This window comes from Pistacia vera, unplaced genomic scaffold (genome assembly GCF_008641045.1).
Source record: "Pistacia vera cultivar Batoury unplaced genomic scaffold, PisVer_v2 Contig498, whole genome shotgun sequence".
Lineage (NCBI taxonomy): Eukaryota > Viridiplantae > Streptophyta > Magnoliopsida > Sapindales > Anacardiaceae > Pistacia > Pistacia vera.
In genome coordinates this window covers 1268058-1287043 of record NW_022196332.1, presented here as the reverse complement: position 1 = coordinate 1287043, position 18986 = coordinate 1268058, and the positions used below count along the sequence as shown (strand labels likewise).

Sequence of the window (18986 nt, the reverse complement as noted above, 5' to 3'; positions counted from 1 at the left end):
ATTACATTGTAGATAAGTAAATATTTTATGATCTTTTAGAGACACATGTTAGAACAAACAAATATTAAATGGTGTCGGTAAGCATGATGAATAATCAACATGATTGCTTAGTATTCTAGATTGTTTGTTTCGTAAGAAATATATAAGCCTTCAGCTCAGGCAATAGCTGATGCTTTGCTGAGAATCACTGGCAGTTCTCGCGTGCGGAGGCCTCATGCCAATGGCCTTGGTACTTGTAAAATAAATTGACCTTCTTCTAGATCTAGAATAATGCTTTTAATTTAAAATATTAGAAAGAAATGTCTTGGAAAGAAGAGAAAATGTGTTGTATGATGATTTATAATCTTTTAATTTTTTTTTTTTTTCATGAATATCTAGAAGGTCCTGTAACAACTGCTGAAAACTAGTACAATGCATGCATAATAACAATATAAAATTGGGCCCCAAAATTTTCTTTCATTATAATGCATAAGTCTTTTATACACAAAGAGTACTGTTTACAAAAGATTCATTTTAAAAGACAAAACAGGGGAAAACAGTGTAGCTATCTCTCGCTTGCCGACGCCCCTCCGACTGCATCAACACTAGATGCTGCATCCACAAAGAAAAATAACGGGGTGAGCACAAATAATGTGTCAGTAAGTAAAACCCTCTATCTGTCTGTCCCCGTATGTACAACTCTTAATTCTTCCTTATGCTATTTCTCATTCTATTTCTGTTTCTAATAACATCATGGCCTCATCTTACCGGAGGTACGGTCGGATGGCATTCACACAGCACCATCTCACCTCCATGGCTAGGGTGGAATTCACACAGTACCAAACCGTTCTTAGTGACTACCGAGTGAGGATCACAAAGCACCTACTCGATTTTCTTAACTATCGGTGGAGATCACTAGCACTACCCGTTCCTCATGAATTTTGGGTAACGATCACCAAGCATTAACCCGTCTCTAGTCACTATCGGGTGATGGTCACAAAGCATCAACCCACTTCTACTAAATGTTGGATGATGATCACAAGCATCAATACTTTCTAACAACTAAACGGGTAGTGGTCACAAGCATCTACCCATTTCTCTACTCATCGGGTGACGATCACAAGCATCGACCCTCTTAAGGGCTATTCGGGTGATGATCACAAAGCATCAACCGATTCCCATAATGTCGGATGATGATCACAAAGCATCAACCCAATATACTACTCTTCTAATTCACTCTATTCTAACATTCTTCAATTTCTCTTACCCTTAAGGTAGTTGTACCCACCAAGCTCTCACTCATAGGGTAATTGCATACACAATTTCCTACACTTTCTTAGGTCACTTTTCAATGCACAATTAGGTCTATGGATGGTTCATACTACAATGCACTTAAAGAAATGCAACATGCAAGTGCAAGAATTAAGGTTCATTACTCATACTCAAACCTCTATTAGGCATTTCATCAAACAACTCATGTGCACTAATAAAAATCACTCTGATTCAATCTAACCATCCAAAATGGGGAAAAACCCCTTCACATAACCAAAACCTGTCAAAGAAAGCACTCCAAAAAAGGGATCCATACACCCCTTCAATTCCTTCAAACTACCTTTCCAACCCAACAACTCATTTCTCATATTGAAAGGTATTAACAATCACAAGGCAATAAATCTCTATTAAGCCTTCATACATGGCATATCACAATACATACATCATTTCTATCAAAACCCTAATCAAGAAAATCTTGAATCCAACTTGGGTTAGGATTTACTTACTTGGATGGAGAGACTTCACCAACTCTTCCTTTCACTTGTTTGCTTGGCTTTTCTCTACTCTTAACCAAAATAACAAAAACCTTAAACTCAAATAATAAACTAAAACTCACAAATCACACACTTAAGTAGAAATCATTACCTTAGAGAGTCTTAGGTTGCTTTTCTACCCAAATCACTTCAAAAACCCTTTGAAACCCTGATCAAAAGAAAAAGAGAAGTTGAGAGGAGCAAGGATGGAGAGTTGCGTTTTGAGAAGAAGAAGAATGAGGGGTTTGCTTACTCTTAATTCCTTTTAATGAAATTTAAACCAAAGCATTCCCATTTTGCCCTCACTTTCTTTGGGAATTCCACTTATCCTTTGATTCATTACAAACTCACCCCATATCAACATAATCTCCATGAAAAATCCTTACAATTAACTCCCCACTTTTCCTGCTAATTAGGGGTAGAATGGTCAAATAGCCTTAGGGAGAAAAATATCTAAAACTTAACAAACATTTTAACGGCCTATCGCGCGGCGGAAGAAACTTCTGTCGCCGCGGCGAAATGTCCAGCAGTTTCCCGTGGCTTCAACACCCTTCGCCGCGGCGAAGATTCTTCTTCGCCCCGGCGAAGACTGAAACACTAAACTTCTTCTATTTTCAACCAATTTCAGGGCAAAGCATTCGACAACAACCTCAATCAAACAATATTACCAAAAACCAACTCAAAGAAAGAGCGAAAGAGACGGAAACAATAACTACGTACCTCAGTGGGGCGTTACAGGTCCGGTTAACTTTTAATATAGCATCAAATATTCATCTTGAAGAATTTCAAATAAATATATTTCAGTATGATTTTTTTTTTTAATATCTTTAAAAGTTAATATCACATATTATACGAATTGCAAATCTCCTAGTAAAACAAACCTTACGTTAGCAAGTTATGATGTAATAGCTATGATTTAAAGTTGATTAGAAAATGATTTATATTTATGGTTAATATTTTACAAGTATTGAGAGAGATAAAAAATTTTTTTAAAAAAAAAAAAAAAAAAACCCTAAAAGTTTTTAACCTTGTGATACAGGTTGAATAAGATATATATATATATATATTTTTTTAATTAAAATTTCACTGTTTCTTGACTTGACGTCATTCTTATATATATATATAAATATATATATATATATAATAATATTATATATATATAATATATATATATATTTAAAAATTTCACTGTTTCTGACTTGACGTCATTCTTCATCTCTAAATATCATAGCCCTCTTTCTTGTTAGTATCTAAGCTTAATTTCCTCTCCACACTACTCCACTTTAGGCCTGCAATCGAACCGAACATGAATGAATAAGCCGTTCAAAAATCATCGTAAGCATGTTCAATTGTTGCTTCGTGTCTGTTCGTTCGATTAACAAAAAGCTCATTTGTATTCGTTCGTAACTCGTTCGACTAACTCGTTTGACTAACTTGTTCGTTGACTAACTTGTTTTTGACTAACTTGTTCGACTAATTCGTTCGACTAACTCGTTCGATAATTTGTAAATACCTGTTCGACTAACTCGTTCGAATAAAAAATATACACCAACTTTCAAATTCATGCTCTAAAAAACAAATATGCAACAATTTATAATTCATAATAATTTAATTCAACATTTGAAAATAAATCAACTCTCTATCTATATTATATTTTAAACAAATCATTAAAAACTCAGTAAATTAAAATAACTAACCATCATAAATAGTAAAACTTTAAAATAAATTAAATAGAACAATAAATCGTTCAAAACAAATTTAGTTCCATATCAAACATGACATAAACAAAAGGAATTTGTTTACATATATATTTATTATCATTACATAAATTATCCTAAATATTTTAAATAACATATATATTTTGTATCAACACCCATAAATTTATAGTGGAATGAAAGTCTATTGTAATATATGATCAATACATATGTGTGATTGATTGTTATATATATTATATATATATTTGTATCAACACCCAAATTCATAGTGAAATGATGGCCTATTATAATATATGATCAAAATATGTGTGATTAATTTGTTATATATAATGTGTAATTGTGTATATACAAAATTATATCATACATATATTAATCAAGGTTAAATATGTTATGAAATTACCAAAATTATAGGTTATCATATATTTATTATCATACATAAATTATCATAATATTTAAATATTACAATATATTTTGGTATCACACCACCATAAATTTATAGAATGAAAATCTATTGTAATATATGATCAATACATATGTGCGATTAATTTTATATATATATATATTATCATTACTGTCTACATATTTATTTTGTATCAACACCTATAAATTCATAGTGATATGAGAGTTTATTATAATATATGATCAGTACAAATGTGTGATTAATTTAGATTTAATTAAACTATTATATTATTAAATTTGGTATGCTATACATCACTTGATTATACAATATGTTATGTTTATCAATTTACCATACTATATTTATTATTTATTAATTGAAATGTTATCTTATAATATTTAATTATTGATTACATTTAGAAAAATATGAAACTATTATGTTATTGGATTTACTATATTATATATCACTTGATTATACAATTTATTATGTTATTAAATTTGTCATGCTATGTATCATAATAATTTATTACTTTTTAATTAAAATGCTATATACTTATATATTTAATTATTGATGACATTTGGAAACATAAAAATCCAAACATATTATATATATAAGAAAAACAAAAGTATCATAATATTTTATTATTGATTACCATTAAAAAAAATTCATCCAAACTAAATCAAACATAATATAAAAATGAAAAAAAAATTTTAATTATAATAATGCATAGTATGTTTTTCGAACATAAACGAACAAACAATCGAACGATTATTCGCGAACGGATGGATTAGTTGAACGTATAGTGTTCGCGAACATAATTGAACGAACAACCCCTGTTCGAACTTGATCGAACATATTATCGAACAAATATCGAACTGTTCGCGAACATTAATCAAACAGTAATCGAACGAACAACAAACGTTCGCGAACTGTTCGGTTCGTTTGCAGCCCTACTCCACTTACAACTTTCTTTCCAAATTTGCCTTTTCGCTTATTGCATCCCAACCCCAGCTACCCAAAGAGGTAACTCTTTTAACCTGTTCTCTTTTCTTCTTTTTCCTTCTTTAGTTGGTGGGATTGGTTTTATTTTCACGTTATTTTCGGATAATTTCTCTTTGTGTCTCTACTTTAAGTGTATATGATGTGTTGGTAGGGATGTTGAATCATGAAGTGAGGATTAACCTCGCACCAGAGGTTGAGTTACATGCCAAGAAAGATGTGCTTGTGACATCTCCTCCGCAAGAACAGGCTGGTATGATTCAATATTACCTTACAAATACATGTTATATTATTTTATTTTTTAATAAATAATCCATTGTTTGAGCATAATCTAAGTCATATTATTAAACTTCTTAAATAATTGCTTTGGTAAATTGATTTGTTTCATTAGTTATTTATCATAAGCACATAAGAAATATTACAAAATGTTAATTAATGAAAAAGTGAGGGATACAACAGCTGCAGGAAATGATTGTACTGAAGAAAAAGATAACACTGGGAAATCACCTCCTCCTCAAGACCTGGCTAGTAAGTATTGATATTACCTTCCAATTATTTTATTTTATACTTTTACAGATGCATTGTTTTGAGCAACCTTTCATTTATTTGCATAAAGAATTAGGTAGAATGAGTTGCTTACTTACATAAAACTTGTTCTTGTTTCACATTGACAGATAATCAAAGCATAAATGAAGACTTTAAAAAACTATACAAAGCTGCATTGAAAGATGAATGGAATACAACTTATAAGGAAGTTTTTAAAGGAGATTCATTGAAAAATTCAAAATATTTAACAGCTAGGATATCAGAAAAACAGGACACTGCACTTCACATTGCAGTTGCGGCAAAGTCCTTTATGTTTGTCAAAAAACTAATAAATTTTATGCAGAAAGACGATTTGGCTATTAAAAATGGTGATGACAATACTGCTTTTATGCTTTTTGTCGTTATCGAGCATTTCGAGTTTAGTAGTCTCTAAGTAATTTGCTTCCAAATTTGAGACCGGGTTTTGTAGAATTTCTCCACATATCCTCCCCATTTTTTTTACTCACCTTGACCCTTTTTTGGAACTATTTGACCCTCTTTTTTTTTTTTTTTTTACGGACTTTTTATTTTTTTTTTCAACTTTCTGACTCTACCCTTTGAAGAGTTAAGGAAGCAAACGAAACAGAAAACAAAACAAAACGAAAAAGAAAAAAGGCAAACTGGACAAACTCAATTTCTGATGCGAATGGAGATGACGGCAGCAGCAAATCAGCGTCGATCTAGTTTCAGCTTGCGATTGGTTTTCTTTTCGGCGACTATGAGCTTCGAGTTTCTGCTGGCAACGTTCAGACTTTGATGGTGTCACCGGCGTTGGCTTCAGGTATGAATTTCCGATTGGTTTTTCAGATTGGGTTTGATGGTATGGATTTGATGGCTTTGATTGGGTGTCTTGGTGGTGTGAGTTGCTTCGAACAGATTGGTGGTATGGGTTGGATTTCCGATTGGAATGGATTTCTGGGTATTTTCTGGAAATGTAGCAAAATGACTTATGGTTTAAGTGAAGAATTGTGGTTTTGACTGCTATTATTTGGGTGTGTTGAAGTTGCGATGGTTGGAGAGTTGAAGATCGCTAGAATTGCTTTCTGGCGATTGAGATTTTGAGATGAAATGGATATGGCAGTGGTGTTTTTGGTTTGATTGGTTGAGGTTGAAAAATATTTCTTGGGTATTTTTTTGTTGTTTGCAGCGGCTAAAGATGGAGGTTGGATTTGTTGTTTGGGTTGTGATCGAAAACTGGTTGAAATATTAATTGGTTTTTGGCAGGAGGTTTGTGTATTGATGATGGTTATCAGAGCCTTGAGCTCAGTATTTGACCAACGGGTGAGAAATTAGAGCCGAGAACTACCTCCAATAATAGGTATGACTTAACATATGGGTTTGACTGTGAGGAAAGTGTTGAAGTCCTACACTGACTAGACACGCTTAAGCCTATTGGTTTATAAGAAGGGGTAATTCTTATATTCAATAAGGTTTTATTGAATGAGAAGTCAAGCGCACCTCAAATTCTATCAGTTGCCACCTTGGTTTTTGCTGCAGCTTTTACAATGCCTGGCACCAAAGAAGAGACACGGACTCCTAACTTCATTCAGAAACTTCCCTTTAGAATTTTTGTCATATCTGATGCAATATGGCTGGTATCATCATCTTGCTTTATAATAACATTCTTATCCATTCTCACTGCACGATATGCAGATGAAGATTTTCATTATGTGTTGCCTAGGAAGTTGGTTGTTGGATTCTCAAAGCTTTTCTTGTCAATAGCAGCAATGATGGTAGTGTTTTGTGCAACTATTTTCATTGTCTTCAAAGATGGAGAGATTAGGATTCCTACTCTTGTTAGCATGATTGCTTCCTTGCCTGTCATTCTGTTCACCAACCAACAGTGGCGACTTCTTTATGATGTAGTGCATTTCCAAGACAAGTAAATGCTCTCTTTTTGATGCTGATGATGACGACGAAGAAAAACCATGGAACCTTAAAAATTGGAAGGCAACAGTACAGTGGACCCTAAATTGTAGCTAGTTTTGAATATAACATTAGTTTCTTGAAAGAACAGAGTATATAATATAAATTTGTTCTGCTTTTCGTGATTGAATTATCTTTCTATATATGCCGTCACAATTATGAAGTATTCTAATTAAACTTACTTTCCAGGCTCAAAGGAATTATTCTGTTGAAATTCGTACTTGAGTACCATTTTCTTTAGCTTTACCATTTTGTCCAGAGAAGAGTGAAGTGTAACAATCACTTAAACATTAGAGTTGTGAAAGCTTGCACTTAGGATTTTCCTCTTTATTTACGGGTTCAGAGAATGGCACTTTAAATTTAATTATTTTTACTACTTGTATTGCATCAATGAAATGCTTCAAAAGCTTTTAGAGTGATAGGATGGCTTGATGTACAATTCTTAAATGTATAACATCATTCATGTTTAAATTAAATACCATTTGGCGCTTTCTGTTTGAAATAGATAAGGTTGATGGCTCCAATGTGGTCTTTCTTGCTTATAGACCCACACTCATCAATATCATCAGCCTGCTTCTATATATAATTGAAAGACATTAATTTATGGCCCCATCTATTGACTTTGAAGTCTTTGTATAATATTGCCCCTGAAAGAGTATTTTAATTAGTCAGTCTTTGTCTCCACTCTCCACGTGAAAACTTCCCTTTTTTAAAGCAGCAGATTGCATCCTAGCTAGCTACCAAAAGAGGGAACTATTTCAACCTATCTCTTATTTAATTTTGTTCTCCTTCCACCCTCAAATCTATTATCGCTCATTGTATGTTCGGGGCTTGCTTAGGTGTACAAATGTACAAATGAATATCCTGGCTCGATATTAAAACTTGACTATGATTTCTACAGACATCGTCATGAATAAATCTTCAAACTCGTTTATGACATAGGTTCGTTTTAGGATTTGACAGCTACATTTCTAGATAGGGAAGGCAACAACAAAATATCACATCTGTTCAGGTGCCAATCGACAACAAAAGAGATACAAGAGTTCATATTCTTATTCAAAAAGTATCATTTGCCGTATCTTTGATATCCTACTTAACCTCAATTATGATCTTCCTATCCCTTTATACTTCCAGCTATGAAGAAGAAGATTTCCTTTTCTGGTTACCTGCAAAGTTGGCCTTTGGAATTTTGACACTTTTCCATGTCAATAGCATCTATGATGGTGATATTTTGTTCAACATTATTCATTGTCTTCGACCAAGGAATGCTTGCGCTTGTCATCATTGTTTATATAATTGCTGCTGTCCCACTCACCTGGTTCTTGAAGCAACAATTCCCCTTTGGCAAGTAATTCGTTGGTATATGAGCAGTACTCTCTTCCATTCAAGAAAACACACTCTTTTCAACAAAGAAAATATATTTAACCACAAATGATAGAACAAGCTTCGCAAGAGTTTGAGTAATTAAGATCCCTTTAATCTAGTGAAACAGGTAGTCTCCTGTTGACGTAATTTTTTAGTGAAAATCGATTGTGTATTCACTGTATTGTGTTTGATTGTAGTTTGCTTGTTGGTTGTGATATTAATGGCATTTGGAGAACTTTGGTTCATGAAATCCACTCAAACAAGGTCCTGAATGTATTATTTGGGATAGTCCATAAGGTGTTCGACAAAAGTCCCAAGCGACCACAAGTGCACATTAGTATGTTTTCGGTTGTGCCGTCAACGTATATAACATATCTGACTGTAGTATTGGCATTACGTTATTCTGAATATGCGTTTATTGCTCTTGGTAATGACTTTACTTTGGAAAAATGAGTGTTGAATATGAATTTGGGTGCAAATTGGAGCCGCTCTTTCATTGTTCTTGGTAATGACTTTGCATTGTAAAAAAGTTGGTGAATTGAAAGCCAACACATTCAGTAAATATACAAACATGATTACATGAATGAAGAAACTATCGTCTTAAATTCCAAGGCTTTTGTGTATATTAGTGTTCGTATGATTTTCTCATCCATTTCAGCTTCCCCTTTTTAATAACAAGGAATATAACATCAGTTGGTTTTCCAACTTTCCTCTGCATTCCTTCAGGTAATGTTGATTCAGATGATGATGAGGTCCGTTTGGATTCCACAAATTCTGCAGTTAAAACATCTGAGCTCAATTATATGCATTTTGCCTGTACTTGTTATGGTTGATCTAAAGCATTAGACCAATTAAATGATGTTAAAGAAATATTCAATTCTCTATAGACCTTCCAAACAATGGCAAATACATTCTAAAATTGTGGTTTGTTCTTCCCCTATATTTTCCTCTCACATTTTGGTTAAAAGCATGAAGTTTAGATTGCAGGTTCTTTATCATTTCATCTCTTTTGGCCTTTCCCTTGTTTACCAAAACTGACGAACATCACAACAATATATACTAATGTACTATATATTGTAAATATAATATTTTAGAATTACATGTAATTTGATCTCACTGTTCTGTAGTGATTTCAAGAAGAAACTTGGTATGGAAATGGAAGCATACCACCAGCTTCGAAGTCCTTTCCAAGTAAGTGTATCTTGAAACTTGGTATGGAAATGGAAGCATACCACCAGCTCAAGTGTTCTTACCAAGTAAGTGTATCGGAGCTTCATTTTACACATAAGTCAACTCAGTCTGTATGTATCAAACATCCACGATTAGTAAACCAATTATGATAAGTTATATATATGTCAATTCTGAAAAGATCCATTACGCATTTAAGTCTTTGACTTTTGAGTGTATGCAGCCAAGGTCTCTAATCTATATCTCTTTCTCAATTTTTTTTCTTTTTCTACTGAACTGACTTTCAATACTCTCATGGTATCTCCATGCTCAAACTCTGTTTTTTTTTTTTTTTTTTTCCCCTGATTGACAGTAATGAATACGCCAACCCAACCTACTATACTCTATTATCTATTACCGTGTAAGCAAACAGTTGTGTTCACATTATTTTTATTTTACTAAAACCACAAAGTAGTTGACCAATACTATATAATAATCTGGTAGCGAATGGACGGTGCTGAAGAAAAATCCTTCTTTGGTCATATGAGATCGGAGTTTCTTAATGTCATTGACATTTCTCATTGTTTACTCTTTGAAAGATTAGGTTAAAAGAGTGAAAACTTAGTTTTTAATAATTAATTCGAATATAATTGGGGTGTTAAGGTGGGGTCATGGCGCCTTTGGAATTGAGGGTTATCCACGTAATTTCCCTCCACTGCACTGGAAATCTTTCTTTATAAATTTTGCTCTTCATTGGAGAATCTTTGAAAGAATTGAACTCATCCTTTCCTTCTGAATTTTTCTTTTTGAAGCTGCGAATTGCATCCAGGCCATATTAAAAGAGGTAGATCATTTTTTTTTTTTTTTTTTTTGAATTTTATTTTAGATTGCCATAAATTGCTACCAAATATTTAAATTAGATCAGTGTTAAATATATGTGAATTGTGAAGAAATGCTTTCAGAAATTAAGATAGTGATTTCTCAACCTCATAAACAAAGTGCTGATGCGTTTTGATATTCTGCTTTATTGTGAATTCTAAGTTGTATATATAGTCTGCATCCCTTTATAATTAATTCATATAAATTTACTGGACTTCTTCAATTTTAAAGTCCAGCTAGTTTCATCTGAAATTATATAGTCTTATTGTAAATTAAATTCAACTTTACATTATCTAAATTTCTTTGCAGGCTTTATCACAAAAATGGCTACTAGTGATCAAGTGACAGTTGACATTCCACCCCAAATGGATGAGTTACATGAAATTGAGAACGAGCTTGTCACATCTCCTCAAGAACATAATGGTATGATTCAACAATATTATCTTATAAACTGTATTTTTATACTATATATGTATAAGCGCATAATAAGTATAACAAAATGTTGTGGAATCAAATAGTGATGGATACAACGATTGCATCACAAAATCAGCTGTCTCATGAAGAAATAGTTGAGATTAGGACATCTCTTCCTCAAGATCAAGATGTTACGTACAGTTTATAATTTGTCTATTATTTTCAGTCTATATTTTTAAAGATGAAATGTTTTTAATATCCTTTCATTTTAAAATTTTTAAAGTTCTCATAATCATTTAATATTAGTTTAAAAATATATATATATATTTTAACATTTTGTTAAGTTGTTATTTCACCTAAAATATTAAACGATTAGATAAGGGCTCCACATATATTAGACCAATAGACCCTCTCACATCAAATTTAGATTTTTTTTTTATTTTCTTTATCCAATTTATATGTAGGGATCAGAACTTTAGACTTTTGACTCTAATACTATCAATTTTAAGTTGTCATTCTACTTAAAACCTTAAACCAATAGGTTTCAATATATATTAGACTAATAGGCCTCCTCACACATTTTCCTCAAATTCGTTAAATTGACTGTTGGAAATCAAATAAACTAAAATTATATATTTTATTACCAGTAATAATTTTGTTATGCTAATTTCTGTGAAATTGTAAGCAAACGGTGCTAACTTGCTTACAAACTTTCCTTGCATTTTTAGCAGCTACTTTCTATAACAAGAGATTCAGAGTTTGTAAGATTAATAAGAGTTTATTTCATAAAATTCTTTCAATTTCAACAAGGATTATTAAGGGGAACTTAGGATTTATCTTAAGGCGTGTATATGTCCCTTTATTCATAAGAAGTAATAATGCGGAATATAGTTTTCTCATAAATTATTTTCTTCTTCCTATTTGTGTTGTTGAGTTGGTGTCATGTTATTATATTGTACTTTTATTTTTCTAAATTGCATTGAATCAACAGTTTATCATTTTATACATATATATACATGCATATATTCAATTGATATTATTGATAAGTTTTTTAATTAATTAATACTAACAATATTCAAAACTGAAACATTTTAAATTTTATTTATCGGAAAATCTTACACATTAAATTCGACTTACATCTATAAATACATAAAGTTGCTAACATGGTTTACAACAAATATGTCTATTGATGAAGAGATGATTAACATTGCACAAGAAAATGAGGAACATGAAAGAATGGATGAACATGTGATTTACACAAAATTTTGACTAATGAAATACATACCAATCCGTTCTCCTCCTCTAGAACGGATTGGTATGATTCGATATTAACTTGTAAATTGCATGTTATATTATTTCATACTTTTAAAGATGTAATGTCTCGATAGATCTTTCCACGTGTCTTTAATTTTCTTTAATAATCGTTTTGGTTTCTCTACAACAAAAAGAAAATTATAATTTTTATCTAGTATTATATAAGTGCAACACATGAGATTTACACAAAATTTTGACTAATGAAATAGTGAGTGGTATAACAGTTGTGTCAAAGAATGAGTCATCAGATGAAATAATTGAGAATGACACATTGATTTCTCATGAAGGCCAGCTTGGTACGATTTAATATTATCTGTTAAATTACCTATTATTTTATTTTGTATTTTCACTAGATGCATCGTTTTGTGTTCCTTTCATTTTCACTTCTGCAAACTTCTTACCATGTAAACTAAATGTTAAACTATTCTATACATGCTTTCGCTTCTTTAACAATCGCTTTGGTTTTTCCTACACCAAAAAAGAAATAAACTTTGTTTACCTACTTTTATATAAATACACAAGATTTATCACAAAATTTTGACTAACAAAATAGTGAATAGTACAATAGCTAGATCAAAAAAATGGGCCGGATTCATATAAATCAAAGGCAAAAAACATCTTTTTTTTTTTTTTTTTTTTTAAATTTTGGGGGGAAAATGATATGCTAGCTCTTTATTCGTTAAGGAAATAAAGATAGAAGATTCATATTAGCACACAAGATATAATTCTACCTTACAATGAAAACATTCATTAAAATTGAGATCACAAACCATGTGACCATTTTATTTATTTTATAGGGTGTCCCTGACATCTTCACCTAGACATATTGGTGTCACTTATTACATTTATTATTTCCTTTGTAATTCTAGAAAATATATATATATATATATATGGCTAACAATCTATCCGGAAATTTTTTTTTTTTTTTGAAAAACAAATTGTTTTAATAGGTTGTAATGGTCTATTCAATAATTTTGGCAAGAGGATTTATAAATGTGACAAAGTTAACATAATAAACTTTTTATATATCAAAACCCTACATGTAACCTTTGATAGTTGTACTTAATTATCTTCTGTTAATTTTAATCATCAGAGTTTAATGTGACCGTATCGGTGGACTCTTCCACCATAGAAGAAGAAACAGTGCTACTGTTGCAAAATTCTATCTCATTCTCGGAAGGTAAAGTCTTTTTTATTATATTGATTATAGGCTATAGCATCTCTTTTATTACGTGTAGCAAAAATTTTATTCATAAACTTGTTCTTTTTTCAACTTGACAGAAATTGAAAGGAGAAATAGGCACTTCAAATTGTACGTGGCTACATTGAATGGTGATTGGAACACTGCCGAAAGAATTTATGAGGAAGATAATATTGATGCACAAGTTAAGCTATCAAAGGATGGGAACACCGCTCTACATGTTGCAGCTGCAGCAAGGCACACTGGTTTTGTGAAAAAGCTGCTTGAAAAAATGAATAAAGAGGATTTAGCCGTAAAAAACAATGCTGGCAATACGGCCTTTTTTCTTGCAGCTGCGTCCAAAAGGGTTGAAATTGTCAAGGATATGATGGAGAAGAACAAAGACATAGTAAAGATTAGAGGAGACAATAGTATGTTACCGCTTCACAAGGCAGCTCTAGTGGGAGACAGAGACATGGTGGAGTACCTTTATGAAGCCACGGGAGATGAGTTGTTAGATAGTAATGATCGCTTCGAATTGCTTGTCAATCTGATAAACCATGGTTTGTATGGTAAGTTTTAATATTTATATTTGGGCTAGTTAATTAGACGAGTTTTAAAAGTTGAGTCATACTCTAATTTTTGTTCCCTGATCCTATCTTACGAATCGAACATGGTTGGTCAGCCAAAAAACTAGGCTGGCAAGCCACCCGGTTGAGCCCTCGAGATAAACAGCTTGGTAAATTTATATCATATAAATATTCAACTTAACAGTCCTCAATCACATACTAATTACAAAGATAATTATATGCCGATCACTGTCTTCCTAGATGTTGCATTGGATTTGGTGGAGAGGCACCCACAGATAGCTCTAGCTCGTGATAAATATGGGGAGACAGCATTGCATCTCTTGGCACAAATGAATGTATTGACGAGTGTTTTAGATTTCAACCTCTTTAGAATTTGCACGAATTCAGCTATCTACCTATGTTAGTTCTCTCTAATCATTAACACTTTCAGATTGTCTTAATTAGTTTTTTTTTTTTTTTAATCATAATATAAATATATGATTGTAAGTAAGGAAAAAGGGTGGTTAATTTCATTTTGTTTCAAAGCAGATAATGAAGCAAAAAGAGAGGTGATAAAGAGATATCATTCACTGTTTGGGAGGCAGCGGGTGAAGGTGAGGAATGAGCTGAGCTTGAGGGATCGAATGAATGAGAGGGAGCAACTGATGAATGAGAGAAAGCAACGGAGGACGAAAAGGCTGGGCTGGTTGTGTTGGATATATGAGACGAGTCGTCAACTGCTTTGTGGGTATTTATGGGTGCACTACTAGAATCACGCCAATATTAAATACAAATGAAAATTCTCATGTGTAACTTAAAATATAGAGATTAAATTTCAGTTAACAAAAGTTAGTTATTGTCTATGAGCATTTTTAGTGTGTCATTAAGAAGATAAATCAAGTTCCTATTTTATGTTGACGAAAGTAAATTTCAGTTAACAAAAGTTAATTATGTTCTTCTATCGATTTAGAATTAATTAATTGCTTCTCTGATATTTTCCTCATCCTCAACTTTTCTGTAAACTAATGTTGCTTAATTAAACTTGTTTCAGCTAGTGGTCAAGAGATTCCCGAGTCAGCTTTTGAACTAGTCGAATGTCTTTGGAAACAAGTTATGCTTCTGGATGACTCCCGGATTTTGGAAATTATTAGAAAACCCCGGTCTCTAATATTCGAGGCTACAAAACAAGGAAACCTTCGGTTCCTAAACATAATTTTCTGCACATATCCTGACCTAATGTTTGAAGTTAACGAAAATCTTTACACCATACTTCATTTTGCTGTTATGTATCGTCGCCGTGGAATTTTCAGCATGGTGTGTGGCATCGATCAATTTAAGGATTTGGTAGTTCGTGACACAGATGAAGAAGGGAACAATATCTTGCATTTGGCTGCAAAGTTGCCACCAGTAGATAGACCCGATGTTGAATCACTTGCATTACATTTTAAAATGAAATGGGAGATGGGGTGGTTCAAGGTGAATATTAATTTACTCCCGTCTTTGGTTTGAAAAAATAATATTTATTTCCCTTGATTGATAGATGTTTCGTAAGTATTGCAGGAAGTGAAGAGAATTTTACATCCAGTGGTAGCTGAAGCTAAAAATAATGAAGGGAAAACTCCTAGAGCTTTATTTACTGAACAACACAAAGAGTTAAGGGAAAAAGCTGAAAAATGGACCAAGGACATTGCGAATGCATGCATCATGGGGTCAGCACTTATTGCCACCGTGGTTTTCGCTGCACTTTTCACTGTACCAGGTGGCACCAATGAAAACACAGGGACTCCACATTTTGTTCGAAGAGCTTCCTTCGTAGTTTTTGCAATATCAGATACTTTAGCATTACTATTGTCATGTTTGTCCCTAGTAATGTTCCTAGTTGTTATCTCTTCCCCATGTGAAGAAGCAGATTTCTTTGCGCGGGTACCTCTTGATTTGGCTTTGGGATTAAGCTTTCTTCTATCCTCCGTAATAGCAATGATGGTAATGTTTTCTGCAACTATGTTCATTGTCTTCAAAGATGGGATGCTATTGATGCCTATTCTTTTTACGGTAACGGCTATTTTCACAATCTCCATGTACGTGCATAAAACTAGTACTGCCTCTGGAGAAGTGTTACATTGGGTCCTTGAAAACTGGTGGCATTATTTACTTACTGTACATCAATGTAATATAACAAATGAGTCGCTCATTGTTTCTTATTATGAATGTTATAAGAAGTAATACTCATTTTTCCGTTTTATTAAGTAGGAAATAAATTACCTAATTGTGGCGCTTTATATTCTGTTTATTAGAACCATGTCCTACTAATTAGATTGATTGTTGATCTTATGATGAATGGTACTACTATGTTACCTTTATTTGGCTTTCCTTAAAAAAAAAAAAATTTTTAAAAAAAATTACAATTGAATATTATGATTGAATTTTTAATTCTATAACTAAAAGTGGCAGTTATATTGATATTTTGGAGAATAAATCTTATCAATTATTATATTGCCTTTATATCCCTTACAGTATATAATATTATTAAAAATAAATTTTCAAAAATTTATATTTAGCCCATTTAAAATACTTTTAACACATAAAGGTGTTGCTTCAAACTTAAAAACGGTTAATAAGATGAGGTATGGAGAGGAACACAACTCTCTGTTTTGATGCAGCTAACAAGAACAAAAAGTTGCCGTCGAGTTGAAGCAAAGTGGGAGCAACCCCTTATGTTAGGCCATAGAGAATCTAATGGTCCGCCATCTTTGTTCTGCAACTGAAGAACAAAATAATGCTGATTCCAAATCTAAAACAGTGATTATATATATGAGACCACCCTAAGGTTTTAATATTTAATAGATGAATTGAAAAGATCATTAAGATAACATATAAATCCTTGACATGGGCCTCGTCAATACATATATTGAGAGAGAACAAGAAAATCCATCTTACCATTCATAAATTCAAATTTGTATTTGTAAAATTGATGATGTTCAGTGTATTAATTAATTGTATGATTCATTTTGTATAAGATAAGTCTTAATTTGTGACTCATCTTGTGTGGTATTATAAGACAGCCCATCGTGTTATTAATAAAAGATTATTATAGATGTTACATGCATTATTTATCGATGAATTTATACTGTGAATTAACATAAATTGTTTACTATAATATTTAAACAACTCAAGAACTCCATGTGATTACTTATTTAATTGTCATTTGCAAACAAGTCAATAGAGCTGACAAAACAGCATTCAATAGTTCATACTACGTGCTTTACACCGACTCATAATCTTATATAATAACACTTAATAATTATTAATTATTTAATCCTTGTTTATTTTATTAATTATTTATTGTTGAATGCCATGTGACAATATATGGTAAAGCACATGACATTGACAAGTCAACCGTCTCGTACCTTTTAAATTATCACACTGAAATGGGAGAACGACATTTTCTCACCTAAGGTTTAAATTATTTCAAAATAACATTTTCCCTCTCTTCATTAGGTGTTATTAGTATATTCTGTTAATATTTAATTGAAAAGACAAAAACACTCTTAAATAGTTTATTCTTAATTAATTTATTATAAATTAAAATTTAGTTAAAATAAAATCTTTGTTTGATTATTTATTAATTTAAATATAAAAAATACTTTTTTTCCTTTTGTTTATTTAATTATTTAGAAATATTGATTTCCTATATCAATTAGTAAAAATAAAAAATATTATAAACTTAATAAATTATTGAATAATAGTGATAGGGTATTGATGACATTATAAATAAATATTAAGATCATTTGACTTTAAATAATTTCATAGCATTATTCCTAATTTTTTAGTTAGGGTTAACTCTTTTTTCTTTTTTGACTTTTTATTATGATTTTTTTGGTTAATTAAAAAATAATAAAAAATTTATAAAGTCAAATATTTAAGGGCATTTTTGTCTTTTCAATCAAATATTAACCGAAAACATAACAGAACCTAAAAAGAGTAGGAAAGTGTCATTTTGAACATTGAAGGATACGAAAGTGTCGTTTTCCAAACCTTGGTAGGGAAACAGTCCTCCCAACTGAAATTCATATTATCTTTTGATTATCTTCAAGGAAATTTTTTATAAGTATTCAAATCTCAATAATTTCCAAGGATCCATGGGATTGGATTCCTCGTTTGTAACAAAAACTACACATGATTGATTGTTCTATAATTAATTCATACTATGTTTTAATATTAATTAACTTATAATTTAATTTATGTAACAACACTTATCTTATCATTAATCAACAACATCATGCTGGGAAAGTCGACATATTAATTCTATATATTTGTTCTAGCCAATACTGAAGTGAGTTGTCTCTTTTTACCTTGCTAAATGAAATAAAAATATATATATATTACTATGGTTGGTTGTCTATATTTATTGTTTCTTTAGTGGTCATTTGAATCATGCAAGCAAAATAATAATACATAAACCCTTCTATATATTAACCTCTTATAAATAAATATTTATTCTGATGTCTTTTCTATCTTTTTGAAAACCCTAAAATAGTTGTTCCCTTCGTATTTCTTAATGGGCTCCGTCACTAGGTATTCTATTTAAGTTCTCTGAATTTCATGTAACATCGTTTCTATAGAGTACTTTATAAATTTGGTTTCTCTTGCTAAGCTAGAGAAATTTTATCTACATAAATTTTATTGAAAATT

The 18986-nt window shown here is 31.6% G+C and overlaps 1 protein-coding gene across 1 annotated transcript; it reads left to right on the top strand.

Annotated features, from left to right (window-relative positions):
* Nucleotides 1-11337: 11337 nt before the first annotated feature.
* LOC116105375 (ankyrin repeat-containing protein ITN1-like) lies at nt 11338-16517 on the top strand. Its single transcript, XM_031391804.1, has 5 exons — nt 11338-11431; nt 13639-13725; nt 13827-14297; nt 15346-15770; nt 15855-16517. Exons 1-5 carry the CDS (start codon nt 11338-11340, stop codon nt 16515-16517), a joined length of 1740 nt encoding a protein of 579 aa, XP_031247664.1.
* Nucleotides 16518-18986: the final 2469 nt, after the last annotated feature.

What these genes read in the sequence shown, in the direction of transcription:
- LOC116105375 (XM_031391804.1), top strand. Translation starts at nt 11,338, where the DNA reads ATGGATACAACGATTGCATCACAAAATCAGCTGTCTCATGAAGAAATA. An exon ending in GATAAACCATGGTTTGTATG is followed by an intron (nt 14,298 to 15,345) that starts GTAAGTTTTAAT and finishes AACTTGTTTCAG; the next exon opens with CTAGTGGTCAAGAGATTCCC. An exon ending in GGGAGATGGGGTGGTTCAAG is followed by an intron (nt 15,771 to 15,854) that starts GTGAATATTAAT and finishes TAAGTATTGCAG; the next exon opens with GAAGTGAAGAGAATTTTACA.